We start from the raw sequence: 22,341 nt of genomic DNA, 5'->3' as shown, positions 1-22,341 counted from the left end.
TGCCGGAAAAAAAATGGTGATGCTTAACAAAGAGCCAAATAGTGGGGACACAAATGATCAACAACAATTATGCTTTATTTTATTCCCCCCCCCAAAAAAAATTAATCATAATAATAATAACGTCACCTTACCCATATTATTGACATAAAGAGGAAAAAAAATACTATGTTCTAGACTTAACTCAAACGTCAATATTTTTAGTGAGTTGAATGACGGAATAGAACAGCAGATGGTGGGCGGGCATCATTGTTGTGTACCCCCCGCCCCCACGTTCTTCACATCAGTGGAGAAAGTGTCCCTGTGTGCATGCAAAGGCCTTTTCGCAACCTTTAGTATGTACAACAATGTAGTGGAGAGATCACATGCTTCCTCGGATTGACTGTGACGCAAAAGCGGTGGTGAGATTCCCCCAGGCGCTCAAATGGCGCTTCGGCTCGCATATTGTTTCAGTCCGTACGTCGCCCTCCGTTCGACCTGAGCGTGACAGTGCATTGAAGCATGTGTAGGAAGGATCAATCAAATGGCATTCGCTCGATGGCGGCTTTGCGTGCGCACGGCATACTCGACAACCTTGGCCTGAACGCGTGCTCGTTTCTTGACGGGGTTAACCAGCAGAGCATCACTGAGCTTTTCCAGCGTAAGGCACCCATTGACTTTCCGTTTCTTTTCGTGCGCCGACCGCCTTTTGCGAATCGGCCTCGAGGCGGCAGGGGAGCGCTTGATATCGGCAGCTGGACGCGACGTCCCAGTCGGCCTGAGTTGCCGGCGCGTGTCAACGAAAGCCTTCGCGAGCTCCTCGCACCCAAGGCCGTCCTAGTTAATCATCGCCGCAAAATCCGTCACGCCGCAGATTGGTCTCGGATAGCGGATCTTATTTTCACGCGGCTAACGCTTCCCACGCGGTCCTTCTGTATGTTTGCACCCGAGCGGCGGACTTAAGTTTGCACGGGGTCCGCCTCAAAAGGGCCCGTCGTCTTTTGCGTCCGGAAGCGAGGCGACGGCAGGGTCGTCGCCTCGCTTCGCGGGCGGAAGCGAGAGTCGTCGTCGGACAGAGAGCAGCCGGAGCACCTCGCCCACCCGAGCCTCCAGCGCGGCCAGCCGGCCGCCCAGCGCCTGGATGTCGGCCTTCAGCTCCGCCTTGGCCTCGTACAGCGCGGCCCGCGGGAGGTCCCGCTCCAAGGGGCTGCGCTCCAAGGGGCTCCTGGATTCTCCGACTCGGTCGATGCGCAGGTCGCTCTTGGTGATGCCGCTGTCGCACGAGTCTGTTTTGTGGAGGGCGCCTTGCGGCCCCGTGTCGGCGCCTTCCCCCGCGCTACCCGCCCGGGCCTGCTTCTCGGTGGCCGCTAGTTGCTCCGAAGACCGAGATCCTTTGCTCCGGCCTTGCGCCTTCTCCGTTGGCTTCTCGCCCTCCCCCGGCGGAGGAGCCGACGGGGGGTTTTTCAACTTGGCCCACCCTCGGCGGGCGGCGGGGCCCCCGGCACCCTCTCCGTCGACCCCCCGGCTCGGCGGCTTCTCGGCGCAAGGCCCCCGTTGAGACGGCGCGGCATCCTCGGGGCGGTTCTGCTCCGACTTATCGGGTCGGCCCGGAGTTGGGGCGGGGCGCGGCGACCCCTCCCGCACGCAGTTGCCCTCCGGGTACGGGAAGGATTCCCCCGCCGCCTGGCCGTCCCTCTGCTGCCGGAACCGCTGGAAGAGCTTCCTGACCGGGTGGTCGTCGGGAATGGAGAGCGCCACCTCGGTCCTCTGGCGCTCCCGCTCCCGCTTCACATCGGCGATCTTCCGAAAGATGACCTGCAAAAAAAAAAGCCAAATGCTTGAAAGGCAGCCCCCCCATCACGGCACCGTTAAAAAAAGAACTGCCAAGCGGCAGTTTGGAAGGACTGAATGGGCAATGTGGCATGTTGCCGCCGCTGTCGTTGTTGTTCAAACGCATTCAAGCTAAGCATTTGCTTGAAATATTCAAAAGCTGAAAGGGAAGGGGGGGGGCCTTAATGGAGCTGTGATGCAATCATGGAGGCAACGCTTGTGCAATGAAAACATTTCCTTTTTTTTTTCATGAAGTCGAGCAAATTGAGCTTCAGTTGGCAGTGTTTGCGTCGTGCATCTAGAAATGATGGAACGCGCCACGTTGAACTTTCATTCCGCACGGAGAAATGCGCTTATTTGGTTACCCGTTTTCGCAGGTTGCAGGTGAGGATGAGGTTGCGCGAGAAGGAGTGGGCAAAGGCCGTGTAGAAGTCCAGCACCCGCGTCAGCGCCTCTCGCCGGATCACGTGCAGGTCGCAGTAAGTCAGCGCGCGCACGTTGGCGCAGGCTCTGGCCATGGTGCTCTCTTTCCAGAAGACATCGCCGAACACGTCGCCTTTACCTGCGCCGCAACGCCGCTAGCGTTATTTGGGGGGGGGGGGGGGTGGCCATCTTGCGCGGAGCTCGCCGCCATCGGTCGCCGCCGCTTTCTTACCCAGGATGGCGACGACCTCGTCATCCTGGATGACTTCAAGGGAGCCGGAGACGACGAAGCAGAGCGTGTCCACGCTCTCGCCGATGTGGAAGATGAGGTCGCCGGGCGCGCAGTGAGTGGTCTGGAACTCCACGGCCAGCGAGCGCAGGCAGCCGTCGCTCGCCAGGCGGAAGGCCGGGTGGTCGTTGAACACCTGACGGTTGAGGTGCACGCAGATGTCCGCTCGCATGTCTTTGGGGCAGATGGACAGCACCTGGGAGGGGAAGGGGTGGGTGGGGGGGCAAATGGCAAGCGTGAGAGCAATGTCATCATGAGAGCAAGCGACGGTACCTTATCCGTGTCGATGCCCTTTGACATCGCCCAGGTGGAGACGATGAAGTCCATGACGCGCTCGCTGAGGCCTTTGGGGACCTGGTAGAGTTTGAGGAAGTCCCGCACGTTGTTCAGCATCTCGTGGTAGCGGTTGGTGTTGGTGTACATCTGCTGGAAGATGGTGGTCACGTTGCCGAAGATGGTGGCGTACAGCAGCGCTGAAAGGTACGCGCACGCGTCACGCGTCACACGCTAGCTTTCAAACAAACAAAAACACATTCCAGCACAAGTCCAAATTCAGCAGTTATTGACTTCATTGCAATGACTCGGCCCATTTCTAGCTAGCTAGCTCGTTAAGCTAACACCCCGAAAAGGCAACTTCCCTGCATGTCGCCATGAAAAATTCGGCACATTCTCCTTGGGAAAGCGCGGCGGCCGCGTGAGCGGTCCTGGCCGCACGCCCGCGGTGACCTCAAAGAGTCGGTCGGCATCTCCGACGGGGCGCGCCGAGCCGGTCGAGGGGAAAGAGGTTCCGAGGCATTGGAGCGCGAGGCGCCGAGGCCTCGGGGCCTCGGGGCGCCGCGCACAGCGGCCCGTATCCGTAGCGGGACGTTTATTGGCGGTAATTGCAGCCGGCCCCGCGCTCGCGCGCAGCATGCGGGGGGGGGGGGGGACTTTTGGCGATTGCGCAACGACGCTTTCGCTACTCCAAAGAGCTCCCGGCGCCTCTGTCACTTTGCGCGGCCCTCACTGTTGTTCTTTGCGCCCGACTTGACAGGATGCCGCGCGGGAGGCGGGCCAAGGTTGGCGCAAAGACGTCGGCCGAACGGCGAGATGAGCTCGCGTCGTGTCGCCACCGTTTTGGGGGGGGGGGGGTGCCCTTTTCAGGTGGGCCTCAAACATTCACCGTGCCTGTCCAAAGCCATCCAAAATAACGAGCGACAATATCATTTGGACTTGAAAGGGTGGGGCGGGGCAGGGGCGGGGCGGGGCGGGGGCCGGCCGTTAACTGGCAAAGCCGCGCGTTTGTTTTTCAGTTTTTCAGGAGGGATGACGACGCGTCGGATTTGCGGACCGGAGCGGCGGCGCCGGCGGGAGTCACTTTTGGGGAGGGCGCCGCAGCCGCAGGCGCAGCCGCAGGCGCAGCCAGGCGCCGGCACTCACATCCCACCATCATCATGGCCACGGAGAAGACCTTCTCGCCGTCGGTGGTGGGCGCGATGTTGCCGAAGCCGATGGTGGTGAGGCTGGTCATGGTGAAGTAGAGCGAGGAAATGTAGAGCGTGTCCTTGCCGGGGCCCCCCTCCCAGCGGCCCGTGCCGCTGGCGTTGTAGCGGTACGGCGTCCCCATGCTCAGCGCCAGCTGGTAGAGCCAGCTGTCCGTCTTGATGCTGTGGGTGCGCTCGTCGATGACCTCGTGGTCGCCGATGCTGTACCAGATGCAGGCCAGCCAGTGGGCCACCAGCCCGAAGACGCACACCAGCAAGACCAGCACGGCCGCGCCGTATTCCAGGTAGTGGTCCAGCTTGCGCGCCACTCGCCCCAAACGCAGCAGGCGGATCACCTTCAGCGAGCTGAACAGGCTGCTCAGGCCCTGCCGGCGAGCGAGCGAGCGAGGGTGGACTCAAAAGCACGAGGCGCCGGAGCGAACAAAACCGGAGACGGAGCAAAAGTCCCTTACGGGCAGCACGGAGTCCTCCGCCCCGGTGCCGTTCCGCCGGAAGCCGGCCGAGTCGCCCGCCGCCGCCGAGGGCGCCGCAAAGTCCTTCCCAGGAAAAAGATGGCGGTGAGCGGCGCCGGGCGCACGCGGGCGGCCACTCACCTCTTCAAAGTGCTCAAAGGCGTTGATGATGTCGTAGGGCAGGCAGGAGAGCAGGTCGATGACGAACCAGGTCTTGACGTAGTTCATGCGGATGAGCCTGGCGTCGGAAACCACCTCGCCGGCGGCGCCCACGAAGGTGGTGTGGAAGTTGAGCACGATGTCCACCAGGAAGATGACGTCCACCACGCTGTCCAGCACCAGCCACGCCAGGTTGTTCTGCCGGGTGCGGAAGGACACGTTGTAGGGCACCATGATGGCCGTGTAGAAGGTCAGGATGAGGATGACCCAGTCCCACGTGGTCTTGAAGGTGCAGTAGTGCAGGATGATGTGCGGCGGCGTCTTGGGGGCTTCCTGCTTGTACTGGGGGAGGATGTCCGAGCCCAGCTGGAGGGCCTGACGTCGGCGGGAACACACACACACAAGCACACAAAAAGAGCGGAAGACGCTTGGCCTTGGCGCACTGGTGGCCATTTTGACATTTTGTCTCCCGATGGCCGAGCGGGCACTCGGGGCCGCGTAACCCTCCGCGGCCCGCCTCGGCTCTCCTTTGACGCTGACCTCTGCCAACCGGGACGGCTTGTGGCTGACCTCCGTCTTGCTCAGCGGCGCCATCTGCTGGACCACGTTGCGATTGTTGGTAAGCGCCCGCGTCAGTCTGGCCAACTTTGTCCATCCTGAACCCAAAGCCCAAAAAAGTCGAGTCGAGTCAAGAGTATTTCTGGACCACTTTCAAAACGAAACGGGCGTCCCACCTCTCGCGCCTTCGTCCTCGATGGGCTGCTTGAAGAGCGTGATGTCCCGGAAGGTGCACAGGAAAAGCACCACCTTGTCGTTCTCGTTGCGGATGGGCGCCACCTGCATGTACAGCCAGATGGGCGTTCCTTCCGCCGCGCACGCAAACACACGCACACAATGAGGAGCGTGCGCGCGCGCGCGTCATGATTGAAGAGCCGGGGGCGAGCCTTACTGTTTTTGGTGTAGAGCAGCACCTCGTAGAAGTTGGGCTCGTAGCTGTCAAAGGTGTGTCGGATGTTGTCGATGGTCGTCTCGTCCGTCAAGTCGCCGTACATGAAGCTGGAGAGAGGAACGGACGCGTGCCGTGACCCGCGGCGCCTTTCGCTCGGATCAACCCATCGTCCGGCCCTCCTTCCTTCCCTCATGCACGCATCCATCGTGCCCCCCCCCACCCACCGCCCCAGCCATCCACCACCCATGCATCTCTCCATCCACTTTTTTCCTTCCTCCCTCGCATGCACGCATCCATCCCTGCGTCCGTCCAAAGCGAGCCAGCGCCCCCCCCACCCCCCACCCTAAAGCCTCGCGGCTCGGCGGACTTGCGCTCTTTGCTGCACAAACTACGGCAAGGATGCGGAGAGGCCTTACTTGCACGTGCTGCTCCTGTGCATGACCTCGGCTCTGTGGTAGCCGGACAGCTTGCAGAATCCATCGTTGCTGTACACCACCGGCCACTCGACGATCTGCGCGTTGCCCAACAGGAAGCTGCTTTCTGTGCGCGCGCACACACACACACACACGCACACAAAGCAAAGGACTTCCAAGTTTAGGACTTGGCCGTCTCCAATCGGGTGGAATTTTGGCCATAGTCAGCATCTCTCATTGAAACAAACTGCACGCGAGCGTGAAAAGGCGTTAAAATGTCAAGCGGCAGTCATAGTTGTTGATCGAATGTTTCTGCTCCGGCCTCGGCCTTGATGAAAAATGCATGAGGAGCCGCAAAAGTTCTCAAGCAAGGAAAGCTGCAGGAGTGCACTCCTCCTAATTACTTTTGACGTTTGGGGGGGGGGGCACTTTCGGCTGGCGTGCGTTTGCTTGAACTGCGCGAGGGAAGTCGACAAAGTTGTTTTGTTCCGAAGAAAAGCTCAAGCCAAAATGCTGTTGCGTTTACTTTGGCGTTCCCTCGCGCAGCTCCCGGCACTCTTGCGCTTCGAGGGCCCTTTTGCGGCAAGGATGGGGGGGGGGGGGCGAGTGCATTCGAGTGGATCCTTCCTTGAAGTGAGCGCCTCATCTCTGCCCGCATCACGAGAAGGCGTTCGAGCCCCCCCCCCCCACCTTGCTGTCAAAAACTCCTCATTTCCAGTCGGAAAATTGCGCTTGGGCATGTTCTCGTCAAACGCGCACTTCGGAGGCATAGTTTGGTGTCAAGCCGCTGTTCGAGGATCGCATGCGTGCACTTGACTTGGCGAACGTTCCTCCCTTCCAAAGACCAAGTGAGTCAAACTCACCAGTGGAGCGTCGGACGATATTCTCCAAAAAGGTGTTTTGCGGGGCCACCAGTCCCCTCTTGCCCCCGTGCATGCTGCAGGCTGCGGGGCGCCGCTGCGGATGGATGCCGAAGTCGGCATCAGCCTGAACGGGCGCTCGGGGGTTGGGGTGGCGCGGGGCGGGGCTGCTGAATGCGAGCGTGCCATCCCGGATTGCCCTTTTCAAAATAAAAGTCTGACTTTTTGCTTCACTTTGGCTTTGACAACAATCAGTCGACGTCGATATCGCTTCGCCGTTTCTTCCGGGTGCTCAGAAGCCCACTGCGTACGCGACCCAAAGTTTCCAACATGGAGTCGAGGGGTTTTCTGCTCTCGTTCCGCCTGTGGACTTGATCCACTGGCGAAATTCTCTCCTTTCATCTCAAATTGCTTTCAACAAAGTGCATGAGGGAAAAGTGGTTGGGATTGCGCGACTGTCCGTGTTTGACGTTTCTTATTTGACTTGACGTTAACAGTTTTGTGAAGCGCTTTGTTACGGCTGCAATTGTTGTGAAAGCGCGATATCACTCAGGATAGATTGTTATTGTGATCGCTGGTTTCAGAGAGAGCGAAAGCCTTCCTTCCTCCTTCTGTCCACTCCCAACCATTCCTCCCTTCTTTCGAGCAGGCAGTCTTTCTTTCTTTCTTTCTTTTTTTCTTTCTTTCTTCCAGCCACCCGCCGTTTCTGCTGGCAAATTTGGCTGGCAATGAACATGTTGTAATACTTGGTCGATTCGGCAGAGGGTGCCAGAGAGCGCACGACGCACCGTGGGTCACAATCGAGGAAGAAGAAAACGACCACCCAACCCCGAAGAAGCCTTTATTGGTGGCACCGCCTGGAAGGGAAACGAAACGAAACGGAACCGCCCGATTTTCGACTTCGACCCGACGCGGTTTGCGGCAGCGGCGGCGGCATCGTCCGTGAACCGGGCTTCGCTCCTTGATGACGTATTACGCGCGACTCCTCGCGAACGGACTTTGATCGCCCCTACGCCAAATCTCCCACGTCGGTCGGCGTTTGCGCATGCGGGCGCCGGCGGAAAGGCGTTAATCCGCCGCCGAGTACCCCCGCCAACCCCCCCCCCCCCCATTCTTCCTCTGGGCAAGGCCTAGCATGAGCTCGCGCGAGTAAAAGCCCCCAAACGCGAGCTGACATCATGGCGACGGGCGTCGTCAAGGCATTTGTCGAGACGTGTAATTATCTCCAGGACCCCCGCCTGGTGGCGAGGTTCCAACGCCTCTGCGGGGTCCGGGGCACGTTTCCGGAGAAGGCGAGCGAGCCGCAAGACGACGGCGGTGACGACCGGCGCCCCGACCTCTGGAAGCGGAGCAACGGGGCGGCCGCGCACGCCAACGGGAAGCCCGGCGAGGCGGAGGACGACGACGACGACGGCGGCCAAGACGACGACGCCTCCGCCCGGGCCAAGCCCCTCCGCAGAAACTCGCTGACCGGCGACGTGGGCCAGGAGTTCCTGATCCACAACAAGTTCCTCTTCTATCTGTTCACCTTCGGCACGGAGCTGGGCAACGAGATGTTCTTCATCGTCTTCTTCCCGTTCCTCTATTGGAACGTGGACGCGCTGGTCAGCCGCCGGCTCATCGTGGTCTGGGCCTGGAACTTGATGGTGGGCCAGTCCACCAAGGACATGGTGCGCTGGTCGCGGCCGGCCTCGCCCCCCGTGGTCAAGGTGGAGGTCTTCTACAACTCCGAGTACAGCATGCCCTCCACGCACGCCATGACGGGCACCGCCATCCCCTTCTGCCTCTTCATGCTCACGTTTGGACGCTGGCAGGTAAGGAAAAAAGCAAAAGCTTCCGACCGCCAACCGGTGCGAGCGAGTCCCCTCGACATCGCTTTAAGGGCTTTGTTGTTCCGGCTCGTAAACGGTTTGAAAGCAACGCCGTACGGAGGCGGGCGTAGAACGGCAACAGCAATCATCACAACAAAGGCTCGTCTCTGTCCGTCCAAAATGAGTACAGTATCGCACCGGTGAACCGGGCAATCGGTCCGTCGGTCAATCGGACGTGGCCTTTTGACCTCTCACAAAGGCCACTGCGAGAGCTCGTCACAGCGGTGACACCATCCTCATCGCAGCACACGACCGCGGACCGATGCCAAGTTCAAAGCGGTCGGACTTCTTTAGTTCTGGCCGAGCCGGGAATTTGGAGCATCAAAATCTGTGGCCCCGTGACCTTTGGGCTGAGCAAGACCGAGACTAGAGAGAATGGCTTTGCCACCCGTTGAGGGGGGAGCAGTGCGGAATCTCGGCTTCGAGGGACGGCCCGGCTAGTCACGCAAAGGCTTCCTGTCCTTTTTCTGTTTTCTTTGTCCCGCAGTACCCGTTCCTGTTGGGGTTGTGCGTGGCGCTGTGCTGGAGCCTGCTGGTGTGCGTGAGCAGAGTCTACATGGGCATGCATTCGGTTCTGGTGAGTGTCGGCCCTCGTTTTCAATGTGCTAGCGTGCGCGCGGGGGCTTTTCTTGACTTTTCGACAGACTTGTTTGTCTGTTTGAATGTCAAAAGAAGCGAAAGGTTCAACCGGCGCTCGGCGTATGTTTCTTTGAAGCCGACGGCCTTTCTCATCACGTGAACTTGACGTCCGCTCTTCTATACAAATCAATACATGCTGATTGATTTTGCGATGATGTTTTTGGATGCTCAAAGCATTTTGCGTGCGCGTGCCCGGCAGGAAGTGATCTGCGGCTTCCTGTACAGCCTCCTGGTCCTGGCCTTCTTCCAGCAAACGCTGGACAAGATCGACGACTTCTACATGAGGCACGCCTACGCGCCGCTGGTCATCGTGGTGTCGCACGTGAGCCTGGGGCTGGCGGCCTTCTCGCTGGACTCGTGGAGCACCTCCCGCGGCGACACGGCCCAGGCGCTGGGAACGGGGGCCGGCGCCGCTCTGGCCACCCACGCCAACTACCGGCTGGGCCTGATGGCCGACCCGCCGGCGTCCTCGCTGCCGCTGGCCGTGCCCCCGCCGGGCGCCGGGCCGGCGGCCCGCGCCCTGCTGCGCTTCGCCCTCGGCGTGGCCGTCCTCCTGCTCACCCGGATGCTCATGAAGGCGGCCGTCATCCCCCCGCTGTGCCGGCTGGCGGGGCTCCCCGCCGACGACGTGCGGCGGGCCAGGCAGCGCGTGGCCGTGGAGCTGCCGTACCGCTACATCGTCTACAGCGCGGTGGGCTTCACGTGCGTGTGCGTGGTCCCGCTTCTCTTCAGGCTGCTGAACCTGGCCTAAACCCGACAGGCCCGCCTGCGCCGTAGAGGGTGAATGCTACGCAAGCGTACTGCTCTTATGCCGGAAGAGAAAAGGGGGGTGTCGCAAAGTGACGTGGTCGACTCACGTGGTGACGCCGCTGTCAATTACAAGTGCCGAAAACGGCTTCAACAATAATCGAAGACGGCAAACTGGAGGCTAGCAAGCACTTGACAACACACCGGAGGAGAAAGGAGACGCCGCAAACGCACCGCTGGGTATTTTTCTGCCATTTGTTGAAAGTGTCCAAAAGATCCCCCCCGCCCCTCCGGTGACATCCAACGTCCACTTTGTTTCATTTGATCCTTCTCTCCAATTGTGTTTATTGTACTTTAAAACCAATGTTTATCGCCATCACTTTGCTCTGAAGAATAAACCAAACGATGAATCGCGTTTCAGTATTCCAAGTGTCATGAATGTCATGTCCTATCTCCAATAAGTTGAACATTGCACTTTTTTTTCTCTTTCTCCTTTCTACATACATTCTTGCTGCTGGAGGCTGTAAATTTCCCCAGTGTGGGACGAATAAAGGATATCTTATCTTTATCTTATCAAGTCTATTATTAAAATGTTGACCTTTTGTCCGGCTTGTTTTAGTCACGGAGGCGGGGCGCTGCTCGCCACGCAAGCCCCTTCTTGGGGTGCAAGCCCGAGCGACAGAATTCAATATTTCGATGAAAAATGCCTCTCGGCGGGGCATCTGGGCACCTCGCACTTACCGCGGCCCTCCGGCAGCTAGATGGCGCTCAAGAGCAATTCACAGCCTGCGCTACGATGCTTTTATGAGTCGGAAGAACGGTACACAAATTTCATTCCATTTTCATTTCTCACTTCCATCGAGAAGTACAAGACCCACCCCCAATCACCCAATCGTAATTTGTATCGGGCCCCGCGGAGACTTTGGCCATCAATATTAAACCAATCCAACCAAAACGCTAAGTCGACTAGGACGTAGCGCCGCCATGGTGCGAAAGCCCCGAGGCTTTTATTTCGGAAGCTGCAAACATCCGGTTTAAGGCGGAAGTTTAAACTTTTATTTTGACGCGTAACCAAAGCGGTCGGCGTGTGGAGTCGCAGCTTCCGTATTCAGTCGGAGGAAACGGCAGCTCGTTTAAAACGCCCGTCGTGTATTTGTTCCTTTTGAATTGGGACAAACTGGAGCTGAGTAGTCCCGACATGTGTTGACGTCAACATTGCGAAGGCGGCCATTTCCCCGCTACATTTGTCGGTTTGTCGCGTCGACGGAAGCTCGGTGAAGCTCGCGCCTTTGGTTCGTCGCGAGGGATCGTTTCCACCTTTCTCCGGCGCAAACGATGCCTCGCTGCCAGAAGTCTGAAGACGGGGGAACCGCGCCGAGGCAAGATGTCCTTTCGGAGCAGCCCTTGGACCGCTTCGCCACAAGTGGCGGCTGACTGCTTTCGCTTTCAATGTGCACTAGACCCAAGTTGGACTGGAGGTTCGTGCAGAGGTTCTGCGGCATCCAGAAGGTTCTGTTCCCGTCATGGAGCAGCCAGAGCGTCCTCATGTTCACCACGCTACTCGCAGTGACTTTAGCAGGTATTTTGAAAACCCGGCTCACGGTGAGGTAAAGGGCGGGGCGGCAAAGCACGTGAACGATCAGGTTGTGAGTGAATCAGTTCGGGGGACACCCCCCAGCGCCCCCGGTCACCTACAATGATAGTGAGTGGGGACGGCCTTTCTCCGTTGCGCAACAGGCGGCGCTCGTCGGGATCTGACCTTTAGCCCCCACCTGACTTTGATGAGCTCTTTAAGATCGAACGAGATGCTCGCTCAGGTCACGCGCGTTCCTCTCCTCCGCAAACCAGAGCAGCTGATCATTTACCAAGTGGGCATCCTTCCCAGTCGCTTCTACAACGTGCTGGCCGACAAGGACGGCGAGAGCTTCAAGAGCCTGCTGCTCACTGCCATGCTGCTCATCGTCCTCAACTCCACCGTAAGTCCTTGCGAGCCATCCGTGCCAAAAAGAAATCCAAATCCTTGTGGCCTCTGTGTGCAATCGCCAACAGAGGCCACAAGATGGCAGAAAAGTAGCACTTGTGTTGAAATGAAACTCCTCACTTCAACGTAGTTCCTCCTTAAATTGTTATTTTTGAATTGAAATGCCAGAGTGCGACCTCGCGGCTGCCCTTCGGAGCCGCTTTTCCCCTCCCGTCCCGACAGCTAAAAAGCCTGGCGCAGTACATCGGCAACCTGATGTACGTGAAGTGGCGCAAGACGCTCACGGAGAGCCTGCACGCGGCCTACTTTCAGGGGCGAGTCTACTACACGCTCAACGTCCTCCGCGAGGACGTGGACAACCCGTGAGCGCCCGGCGACCTCTCGTCGCGCTGCGGCCGGCCGGCTGACGCCGCTTTTTGCCTCCAAGGGACCAGCGCATCAGCCAGGACGCCGAGAGGCTCTGCAAGCAGATGAGCGCCATGGCCGGGCGGCTGGTGGCGTCGCCCTTCACCTTGGCCTATTACACGGCCCACTGCTTCTTCAGGTAGTCTCGTTCTGGACACTCGACACACGCTGCGGTTTCGAGGCCGTTTTCTGACCCGCCGATCGGTCTGGTTGCGCTTTCAGCACCGGCTGGATGGGCCCCGTCAGCATCTTCGCCTACTTTGTGGTGGGCACGCTGGCCAATAAAGTCCTCATGGGGCCCATTGTGTCCACCTTGTTTGAGCAGGAGAAACTGGAGGGCGACTTCAGGTACCTCGCCGTCCGTGTTTGTTCCATCGGAGGACGATCGCCGCGCGCGGTCGCGAATGTCGCGCCGACGCGCCGATGATGGCCTCCTTCCCGAGCGCAGATTCAAGCACATGCAGATCCGAGTCAACGCCGAGTCGGCGGCTTTCTACAGGCGAGCTTCCGCACGTGCGTGACCCCCCACCGCGGCGCGAGTCGGTGTGTGTGACGCGCTGCCTTTGCAGGGCCGGCAAGGTGGAGCGCGCCAGGACCGACGGACGCCTGCAGGCTCTGCTGCAAACGCAGCAAAGGCTGATCAACAAAGAGCTGTGGCTCTCCGGTAAGAGCGCAGCGCAGCGGGCAGGGGGGGGGGGGAGAGTGAAAAGCTCCTGTTTGTCTCCGTTCCTAGTTGGGGTCAACACCTTTGACTACCTGGGCGGCTTCCTCAGCTACGTGGTCATCGCCATTCCCATTTTCGGCGGGCTGTACGACGGCCTGACGCCCGGCGAGCTCAGCGCGCTCATCAGCAGGGTACAAGATTTTTTTTTGGGGGGGGGGGATGTTCCCAATGACTTAAATCAGAAAAGAATGAACTCCCCGCCCCCCAACGTTTCATTTGCTGGGAAGAAGAACTGAAAAACAGCACAAAGATGCAAAAGCGGCCTCTAGGTGGCAGCACCGCCCCTTGGCCGGGGGTGGGCTGTCATTTCTTCTGCAAGACTTTGTCCTGAGCTGAGCTGGTTTCCCCGCAGAACGCCTTCGTGTGCATCTACCTGATCAACGGCTTCACGCAGCTCATCGACTTGTCCGCCGCGCTGTCCGACGTGGCCGGCTACACCCACAGGTAGCGCCCCCCCCCTCCCCCCCGGCGCACCCAAAACTCCCCGGCCTGACTTTGCCCGCGGCTTTGGCCAGGATCGGAGAGCTGAGGGAGGTGATGGAGGACATCATACGCCGCCAGTGCGACTACGACCCCGCTTCGGGGGAAAGCTACGACTTTGACAGGCGAGTGGAGAAAAAACAGTTGTTTTTTGGGGGGGGGGAATGGGCTGGAGGAGCAGGATCAGGTCAGCGTGAGGCTTTGCGCATCAGACTCCATTGGGCGGTTTGGACCGCTGCGGTTGTTGGTTGATTTGCTGCTTTGGGAATCGCTTGTTTGAAAGCGCTCCGCAAAAGACGGGCGCCGGAGTTTCCGTGGCTTTTGCCCGCGCAGTGACTTTGGCGTGCACGGGGGCCCCGTGGACACGGCCTTCACGCTGGAGCACCTGTCCTACAAGTGCCCCTCCTCGGATCAGCGGCTGGTGGAGGACCTGAGCCTGATCGTCGGCGAGGGGACGCACCTGCTGGTGGTGGGCAACACCGGCACGGGCAAGACCTCGCTCCTGAGGGTCCTCAACAGACTGTGGGAGGCCGAGAGCGGTGAGAGACGACGTCGCGCGGCGGCAGTGGCGGCGTTTCTCAATTAAAAGAACTTTCTTTCCTCGTCAGGTTTCGTCCATATGAGCACGTGCTTCGGACCCCGGGGGACCCTCTTCCTGCCCCAAAAAGCCTACCTGACGGACGGCACGCTGCGCCAACAGGTTTGCACGCTCGCTCCGCCCTTTGAAATGCACCCACGCCAACGGCGGCGTTACGCGTGTGCTCTCCTGACAGGTCATCTTCCCACTCAAGGACATTTACCCGCAATCAGGTAACCGCTACACACGTCGCGTTAGCCGGCTTTCATTTTCATCGGGTTTTTTGTTTTTTTTCTTCTCAGGGTCAGTCGACGACGACAGAATCCTGAAGTTCCTGGAGCTGGCGGGGGTGGTGAGTTTTGCAACATGCGCCCAAACCTCCAAAGTCCCGCTCAGCCCGCCGTCGCCTGATTGGAAATCAAAAAAGAATCTGCTCTTTGACGGCGAAAAGTCGCTTTTGGAGAGAGATGGGAACAAAATTGTCAAAAGATGGACGATTGCGACGTGAACTCAAGGACAGACATCGGGGGGCGCTCTCGGCTTTTTGCGTCGTTGTCGTCCGCCGCTTGCCGCCGGCAACTTTGGCCACAATGAATCTTTTTTTTTGCTCTTTTCATTCCAGTCGAGTCTGGTGAAGCGCACCGGCGGCCTGGACCGAGCGGTGGACTGGAACTGGTCAGGCTAGTCTTTGTTTGTTGCTTTTCGCGCTTTTGAAGAGCTCCCTTGTCGCCGTGGCTAACGTCGCCGCTCTTCACTTGGTCCCTCCGGGGCAGGTACGACGTTCTGTCCCCGGGTGAGATGCAGCGACTGTGTTTCGCTCGCCTCTTCTACCTGCAGCCCAAATACGCAGGTACGTTGGCGTCCGCCGTGGGGCGGGGGCGGGGGGGCTGTGAAAAATCTGGTGAGCGAAGGAGCGCTCTCAACGGCAGTGTTGGACGAGGCCACCAGCGCCTTGACGGAGGAGGCGGAGGCTCAGCTGTACCGCACCTGCAAGCAGCTGGGCATGACCATGGTCAGCGTGGGACACCGCAGCAGCTTGGAGAAGGTCAGCTTTGCGTGCCCCCCCCCTCCCCACGCCCCCATTACAATACATTGAAATTGAGCGGCAAACCTACTCTTTCTTGAGAAAAGGAGAACATTGATTTATTCAATCCCATTGATTGGGTTTCAAAATAAGCCCAGCCAATTGGAGCGAAAAGGCCTGGTCGTGTCAGGGGGGGGGGGGGGGCGCTTGAGGGGAGAGCGGGGCCACTTTGCCGTCCCACTTGGTGTTAGCGAGCACGTAGTTGAGCTAGGGCACGCCGGCCGCTCACGCCCGCATCTCGCCCTCCAGCACCACGACGTCCGGCTCAAACTGTGCGGCGGCGGCCGTTGGGAGCTGAGCCGCCTAAGAGGCAGCAACGCGCGGGACGTCTCCTGAGCCCCCGCCGCTCGCCGTCCCGCATCTCGTCTCCGCCCGCATCCGAAGAAGGCGACGTCCCGTTGGCTGCCCGCTGAGGTCCGGGGCGTGATTCGGCTTTGGGTGCCCCCGCCCCCTCTCTCCTCCAAGTTGGGCCTCCCGTCGTCGACCAAGCCCCGCCTCCCCCCAAGCAAATGATCAGCGCAAATGTTTCCTTTGCGACCATTCCGTAAGAGTCATTAAAAACACTTGAAAAGCGCAACTCCTTTCCTCACCCGCAATTTTCCGTCTTAGGCGGCCAGGTCGCGGTGACCTCGGATGACCTCCTGCACGGCGGCGGGGTCGTCCAGCGTGCTGAGGTCGCCCAGGCCGGCCAGGTCGCCCTCCGCCACCTTGCGCAGAACCCGCCGCATGATCTTGCCCGAGCGCGTCTTGGGCAGGCGCCGGACAAACTGCCGCAAGAAGCCGCAAAGCAAAGGCGCATTTTTTTTCTCTCCCGTTGGTCCCGAATGCAAGCGGGGGGGCGCTTTTGCCACCCACCTGGACGTGGTCAGGGCAGGCGTACTTGGCGATCCTGTCGGAGACGCTGCGGTTGATCTGCGCGGTCAGGCCGTCTTCTCGGGCGTCCTGCTTGAGGACCACAAAGGCGTACACGCCTGGCGAGAGCGCGGCGCTCTTGAAAGACCCGCGGCGACATCGGCCGTCTCGCGCCGCGCGCCGGCTCACCTTGGCCCTTGACGTGATGCGCGCAGCCCACCACCGCCGACTCCGCCACCGCCGAGCACCGGTTCTGCCACACACGGAAGCGTCGGCGTGAGCCGCCCGAGCGACCGTCTCGCTTCGGGGATGCGGCCTTGGGGCCCCCGTTTCAAACCTTCGCCACGACCCGAATCCCATCCTCAAACGCAAAACCGACCCAAGACCTAAACCCACTAAAACCTTAGCCCGAAGGCGGTCCCCCCAACGTCAATTTAATCCCACATTTTGGAAAGGAAAAAAAAAAAAAACCTGAACGACCCGGACCCGACGAAACGGACGCGTGACGTCTTTCTTACCACGGCATCTTCGATCTCGGCCGTGCCGATCCTGTGGCCGCTGACGTTGATGACGTCATCGAGGCGCCCCGTGATCTGGTAGTAGCCCTCCTCGGAGCGCCGGGCGCCGTCCCCGGTGAAGAAATAACCTGCGTCGGAGCGGCGCCGTCAATTGCGAGCGCCGCGTCCGCCGGTGGCGCGGTGACCGTACCGGGGTAGGCCTTGAAGTAGGTGTCGACGAAGCGCCGGTGGTCGTTGTGGATGCTGCGGGCCATGCCGGGCCAAGGCTGAGCGAGGCAAAGCGCTCCGGAGCCCTCGGCGGACGTCACCGCGCGGCCCTGCGACCGGACGCAAGCGGCAACTTTCACGCCCGATGGAGGTCCGATTCTGAAAACGCCGCCCGTCTCCGCCAACAAAATTGAACCCGAGGCCGGCGACGCCCCCGCTCACGCCCGTCCGCGCTTTGGATTTGAAAGATGGTTGGAAATGCGACCGGCCTCTGGATCGCCACGAGAAACGTTGCGACGTTGAGCTTGGCGCATTTCAAATTCAAAGGCCTCGGAAATCCGCAATTTTGGCCCAGGGCAATTTTGAGGGCCTGCGGCGTCGCATATTTGCGCAAGGCCGCATGGCGATCACGCGCGTGCGTGCGGCACATACGATAAGATGGCTGGGAACGGCTCGGATGGAAGGTCACATGAGGATTAAAAAACAGTCGGCAGCTGTGTCGCTTTTGATAGCGGCCCCGCCCCCCGGCACCAGACGCCCCGACACACCTCGCCATCCATGAGCGCCGGCTGAATGCCAAAGAAGGGTCTCATGGCCATCCCGGGCACGATCTCCGCGTGCGGCTCCGACGGCCTCGGGGCAATGCAGATGCCGCCCGTCTCTGGGAAGAGCACAGAAACAAAAGCCACTCTCAGCAAATGTTGCCGCGTTTGGGCAAAAATAATCCGCCGGCGCAAAGTAGGACACGACAGACGAGCGGCCGAGCGGACACGTTTATCCGAGTAGAAGGGACCTGGATCAAGAAATCCATTCCTCGGCCCCGATTGCGGGAAAGTGATCCGTCGTCGACCTCGGGTAGGAATGTCCGAATGGGCCGGCTTGTGCCGCCGCCGCCCCCCGGCCAGTTACCTGTTTGCCACCAGGTGTCCACCACGGGACAGCGTCCCTCTCCCACCACGTCGCGGTACCACTCCCACGCCTCCTTGTTGATGGGCTCGCCCACTGCGCAGAGGACATCGGCGCACTTCTTCACCGTTTGCTCAAGCGTTTCATTCGGGCGCTCCGCCGGCCCGCGTTGGCTTTCCGCCGAGGTCAAACTCGAGTGGAGCCGACGGGTCGAGTGGGCTACCGCGCCACTGTTTGGGGTCGTACCGGATCCGAGCGTCCGGAGACTGGAGCGGTCGTACTTGCGCACCCACTGGTCGCCGTACTTGAGCAGCAGGCGGATGGCCGTGGGGGCGCCGTAGAACTGGTTGATTTTCAGCCGCTCCACCATCTCCCAGTACCTCCCTGCCGAGACAAGTGACAAGAGCAGCCCGGTTTTGGAGCCTTTGTAAGCGTGCGGAGGTCCCGCCCGGGCTCATTTGGGGCTGGAAACGGGTCGGTGATCTCGACCCGTTTGTGCCGCTGTTTTTGACTCATGGCCAACATTTGTCGAAGAACAAAGCAGCCGGAAAGTCGGCCACGGGCCTCCGTACCTGGGTCGGGATAAATGGGTGTGCTCTCAAAAAGGACGCTGGTGCCCCCGTTGGCCAGGGGTCCGTACACCACGTAACTGTGCCCCGTGATCCAACCGATGTCGGCCACGCAGCCAAACACGTCTCCGTCGCGGTAGTCGAAGACGTACTGTAGCGCAACACAACGCAGAGTATGCGGTTGAGTGTGCCGGCGCGGTATCCCTACCGGGTCCACCGACTTTGCATAAATGTCCCACTGACAGGAGACAAGGGGCCGCTTCCTGCCAGGACGGCTAATCTGTCTGCAGCGGGGGTCGGCGGACGCCGACCTTAAAAGGGCCACGAGTGCGCGGGACAACTACCGGTGCGAGGAGGCGTTCCGCACGGCTCGACACTCGGTCCACTCGACATCAAGCCGATCCAAATCACGTGGGCGTTCCGACAGAAAATCCGGATAAGATTTGGCGCTGCGCCGGGTGAGCGGACTAAGCGCTTACCTTGTGCGTGAGCGCGGCATACAGCAGGTACCCGGCCTGCGTGTGGACCAGGCCTTTGGGCTTCCCGGTACTGCCCGAGGTGTAGAGCAGGAACAGGACGTCCTCGCTGTCCATGGCGGCCGGCTCGCAGACGACGTCCTCCGACATCATCTCCTGCAAGATTCCGCTCGGTGGGCCCGAGTACCTGGCTCGGGAGGGTGGGGGGGCCGAGGTCCTCTCACCTCTTCCATGGCGACGTCCTTGGACGTCGCGACCACCGGCGCGTCCGTCCTCATGGCCACAAACACCTGCCGCACCGTCGGACAGCCGCGCACCGCCTCGTCCACCGTGTCCTTCGGGCGGGTCACCTTGCCGCCCCTCACGCTCTCGTTGACGGTGATCACCGTGCTGGACTGGGCTAAGAGGGCGACACGCCGAGGCGACGGCGGGAATTGCCTTGGGTCTTCCCATTTTCTCAATCGCTACGTCGTGTACGCAACTTTCCTCGTGGCTGTTAAGCGGTGACCCGTGCTGCAGTTGACCGTCAGAAACGGCGTGTTCAACAATTGCATTTCATGCCCCGCCCATCCCCTCGTGCAAGTATTTGGGCCAATTTCATTTGTGGTGAAACGGTACGCCTTTCGTGACTCGGGTGGGCACTTGACTCCATGTTCTTCCCTTTTGGCGATGGAAGCCTTTCCAAATAAAACGCTTTGAACATCCCAGGCTGAAATACTTGCAGGACTAACTTTCAAAAGCCCGCCGAAGATGCGCGTCACGAGACCCGCGGACCGATTACGGCTGGCGGAGTCCACAAAGCTCGGCCGCGGAGATTTAGAGCGCGGCGACCCGGATCGACCTCTGGACCCGGCAGAGGCGCGCTCGCTGGTGGCCGCGCCCTCATCCCTCTTGTTTGCGACACATGGGCCCGCACGCTCCAAAGGACGCCGCGCAAGGAGAGCCGCGAGAAGGTTGGTTGGTTGGTCGGGGGGGGGGGCACTTTGAACTTTTAACAGAGTCGTTTGCTTTGACCTTTATCCGTACTCAGGCTTCAGAGCAAAGTGTACATCCTTTTGCATTGAGAACGCCAATTCCTTCGGCAGTGGCCGCAATAAAAAAAGATCTTATCTGCGCCTATTATCAAGGTGAGGGAGTAGTCAGCTATTAAGTCCCCCGGGGGCTGTTAAAACGGCAATATTGTCCGCTGAAACTAAAGGACGCGTTCTATGGCCGGCGCGCAGGCGTGACCTTGATGTGAAGCTTTTTTCCAATGACTTTTTCTGTCTCCCGAATGCATAACCACTTGTTGTGCTCTCATCTAGCGGCGTGACCTCCGACGCTCGGCAACCGAGGGGAGACGAATCGACCCGGCGCCAAGTCCGACCAGGCGTGGAGAGGACCAATACGGGAGCCCCGAGCGACCACGCCCGACTGGACCCGTTCTCTGGACGAGGACCTCCTCCACTCACCGGCTCACGCGCGACGGTGAGTCTGGCGTAAAAGTACGCGTGCCGAGCAGCTCTAGGCCACGATGCCGCCTCACCGTCTCGGATTCGCTCGGCGAGGGCCTCGGCGCTGAAGCCCGCGAACACCACGTTGTGCGCGGCGCCGATGCGGGCGCAGGCCAGCATGGATGCCACGGCGAGCGGGCACGGCGGCATGTAGATGGTGACGCAGTCGCCCTTCCGGACGCCGCGCCGCCTCAGCAGGTTGCCCGCGCGGCAGGTCATCTCCAGGAGCTGCCTGTTGACCACCAGAAAAGCCTTCCTCGCACCCAAAACGCCAAAACGGCCCCGAGCCCCGAGGCCGACCCGCTGGACCGGTGGACCGCGAGCGGAAAAACAAGCCGACGAACTTGACCGCTGACCTGTAGGTCACCTCGACTTGGGATCCGGGTTCGTCCTTTTCCCAGATGAGGGCCACCTTCTCCGGGCTGCTGCGCGCATGGCGATCCAGGCAATTCACTGCGGGAGTTACAAAAGTCCAAATTGTCCCGGGCTGGAAACGCCAAAAGTTGACGCTGAGCTGATCCGAAGCAGCAGCGCTTACACAACTCGATGGGCCAGTTCCAGGAAAAAGCGCTGGAGTTTAACGGGCTGCTTGTTGAACGCTATTTGCCCCCCCCCCCCCCAACCCTCCACATGCAGTTTTCCTTCATTGAGCTTGTTTTGGAACACACCAGGATACAAATCGGCGGAGGCTTGCGCGCGCGCGCGCGTCTCCAAGCGGAGCCGACACTCACCGGAGACGTTGAGGCGTCCTCCCCGGAACCAGCTCACCTCGCCCCGCTCCAGGTCGCAGTCGAGGACCCCGCGGAAGGGGCTGATCCAGTCGAGGCGGCGGCGCGCCACGGCCGCCCAGAAGGTCTCCTTGTGGGCCACGGAGAACTCGTGGAGCCCAGCGTGGTCCCGCACGCCCTGGAAGCCCGCGGCCTCGGGCATGAATGCCGCGTGGCTCCGCCGCCTCCGGCCCAGTGACGCCGCGGCCGCGGCCCCGTTGACGCATCGGCGCGACAGCCACATTTTTTCGGCTTGCCGACGGAACGCGGGCTCGGCAGGAATGTGACACCCGAGCCTCCCTTCGCGCCGCGAATGACGAGCTGCGTCCGAGAGGAGGGCCCGCGGCCGAGGCGGAACGGAGGCGGAACCGCGCGTCTCGTCCGCCCTCCGCGACGGCAGCCCTTCCCGCGCAAAGAAAACATCGCCAACCGAGTTGCCAACTTAACCCCGGAGAACCCAACAATCCTTTTCTTCTTCAACCGAGTGAATCTCGAGCAGACTCCGATCAGCTTCGGTCAACTTCTTTCAACGGAGAGAGACATTGACAATGGCGGTCGATTTCGAGCTTTAGGCTCGTTCCCTCCACAGTATTTTCAGGTCGCGTTTGGGAAGCATTGCTCCCTCAGTTTTTTATCTGGGGGCGCCCCCCCGTCCCCCCTGCCCTAATCGAGCTAATTGCCATTTCCCAGCGTCGGCGGCGGGTCAGCAACCAGCCGTTGATGAAAGCAGCCCATTAGGGGCGCGGACACAAAAGCTTGGCCCGACGTGCCGCTGGCGACTCATTAGGGCACTTGATGCTCTTCTTTCCTTTCTCCCTTTTTGGTCGCCCCTTCGCCCCTGTTGCATGCACAGATGGGTTATTGGCGTAATGAGGTGGAGGTTTTCATGGCAGAGAGGGGGCGCCCCCCCCCCTCCAAAAAAAAAAAAAGTTTCTCCACACTCGGGTGTAATCAGAAGTGACATGATGACTCGGACCCATTTGGAGTGTCATTAGCACTTTGGTGCGTGCACAAAGACTCAACGACACAAGACGGAAGCAAATAGCTGCTCCCAAATGTTCAGGTGCGAGTTCTGTCGTTCCAAGAGAACAAAAAAAATCGATCTGGAGATCGTATCTGCGCTCAGCCGCGGGACGAACACCGGCCCTTTTGTAGTCAACGCCGAGACCACCGGCGGGGCCGGGCCGTAGGATGCCACGGGCAAAATTGG

The 22,341-nt window shown here is 60.0% G+C and overlaps 4 protein-coding genes across 10 annotated transcripts; 2 read left to right on the top strand and 2 right to left on the bottom strand.

Moving 5' to 3' along the window:
- Positions 1-475: 475 nt before the first annotated feature.
- On the bottom strand, positions 476-7,039 carry LOC127591829 (potassium voltage-gated channel subfamily H member 5-like). Of its 4 annotated transcripts, XM_052052056.1 has the most exons (12): positions 6,839-7,038; positions 5,979-6,102; positions 5,563-5,669; positions 5,348-5,476; positions 5,154-5,269; positions 4,596-4,988; positions 4,455-4,538; positions 3,938-4,367; positions 2,792-2,991; positions 2,462-2,714; positions 2,172-2,368; positions 476-1,791 (listed from the first exon to the last, which is right to left on the bottom strand). In XM_052052056.1, exons 1-12 carry the CDS (start codon positions 6,909-6,911, stop codon positions 958-960), a joined length of 2,940 nt encoding a protein of 979 aa, XP_051908016.1. In that variant the 5' UTR covers positions 6,912-7,038; the 3' UTR covers positions 476-957. The 4 variants fall into 4 exon arrangements, with proteins under 4 accessions (XP_051908016.1, XP_051908015.1, XP_051908019.1 ...); XM_052052055.1 differs by having other exon boundaries at positions 4,596-5,269; positions 6,839-7,039; XM_052052059.1 differs by lacking the exons at positions 5,979-6,102; positions 6,839-7,038 and having other exon boundaries at positions 4,596-5,269; positions 5,348-5,450; positions 5,563-5,779.
- Positions 7,040-7,501: 462 nt separating this feature from the next.
- On the top strand, positions 7,502-10,507 carry LOC127592353 (sphingosine-1-phosphate phosphatase 1-like). The gene is made up of 3 exons (XM_052053046.1): positions 7,502-8,649; positions 9,194-9,283; positions 9,545-10,507. The coding sequence occupies exons 1-3, from the start codon at positions 8,014-8,016 to the stop codon at positions 10,094-10,096; spliced, it is 1,278 nt and encodes a 425-aa protein (XP_051909006.1). The 5' UTR covers positions 7,502-8,013; the 3' UTR covers positions 10,097-10,507.
- Positions 10,508-11,142: 635 nt separating this feature from the next.
- On the top strand, positions 11,143-16,023 carry abcd4 (ATP-binding cassette, sub-family D (ALD), member 4). 3 transcript variants are annotated; one of them, XM_052053033.1, is made up of 19 exons: positions 11,143-11,478; positions 11,560-11,671; positions 11,941-12,068; positions 12,296-12,435; positions 12,501-12,617; positions 12,701-12,826; positions 12,927-12,977; positions 13,048-13,142; positions 13,212-13,333; positions 13,555-13,646; positions 13,718-13,807; positions 14,016-14,221; positions 14,291-14,382; positions 14,456-14,492; positions 14,562-14,611; positions 14,882-14,934; positions 15,033-15,109; positions 15,189-15,304; positions 15,593-16,023. In XM_052053033.1, the coding sequence occupies exons 1-19, from the start codon at positions 11,428-11,430 to the stop codon at positions 15,677-15,679; spliced, it is 1,842 nt and encodes a 613-aa protein (XP_051908993.1). In that variant the 5' UTR covers positions 11,143-11,427; the 3' UTR covers positions 15,680-16,023. The 3 variants fall into 3 exon arrangements, with proteins under 3 accessions (XP_051908993.1, XP_051908992.1, XP_051908994.1); XM_052053034.1 differs by lacking the exon at positions 11,143-11,478 and having other exon boundaries at positions 11,487-11,671; XM_052053032.1 differs by lacking the exon at positions 11,143-11,478 and having other exon boundaries at positions 11,486-11,671; positions 14,456-14,611.
- On the bottom strand, positions 15,683-21,478 carry acss1 (acyl-CoA synthetase short chain family member 1). 2 transcript variants are annotated; one of them, XM_052053029.1, is made up of 15 exons: positions 21,096-21,475; positions 20,721-20,817; positions 20,397-20,596; positions 19,096-19,271; positions 18,875-19,027; positions 18,399-18,546; positions 18,073-18,210; positions 17,830-17,922; positions 17,469-17,581; positions 16,904-17,030; positions 16,714-16,841; positions 16,385-16,448; positions 16,199-16,314; positions 15,934-16,110; positions 15,683-15,838 (listed from the first exon to the last, which is right to left on the bottom strand). In XM_052053029.1, exons 1-14 carry the CDS (start codon positions 21,373-21,375, stop codon positions 15,949-15,951), a joined length of 1,995 nt encoding a protein of 664 aa, XP_051908989.1. In that variant the 5' UTR covers positions 21,376-21,475; the 3' UTR covers positions 15,683-15,838; positions 15,934-15,948. The 2 variants fall into 2 exon arrangements, with proteins under 2 accessions (XP_051908989.1, XP_051908990.1); XM_052053030.1 differs by lacking the exon at positions 15,683-15,838 and having other exon boundaries at positions 15,954-16,110; positions 16,199-16,285; positions 21,096-21,478.
- Between the last annotated feature and the right edge of the window lie 863 nt (positions 21,479-22,341).

Source organism: Hippocampus zosterae, chromosome 19 (genome assembly GCF_025434085.1).
Source record: "Hippocampus zosterae strain Florida chromosome 19, ASM2543408v3, whole genome shotgun sequence".
Lineage (NCBI taxonomy): Eukaryota > Metazoa > Chordata > Actinopteri > Syngnathiformes > Syngnathidae > Hippocampus > Hippocampus zosterae.
Note: the sequence above shows the minus strand (reverse complement) of the source record. Positions and strands in the feature narration are given on the sequence as shown.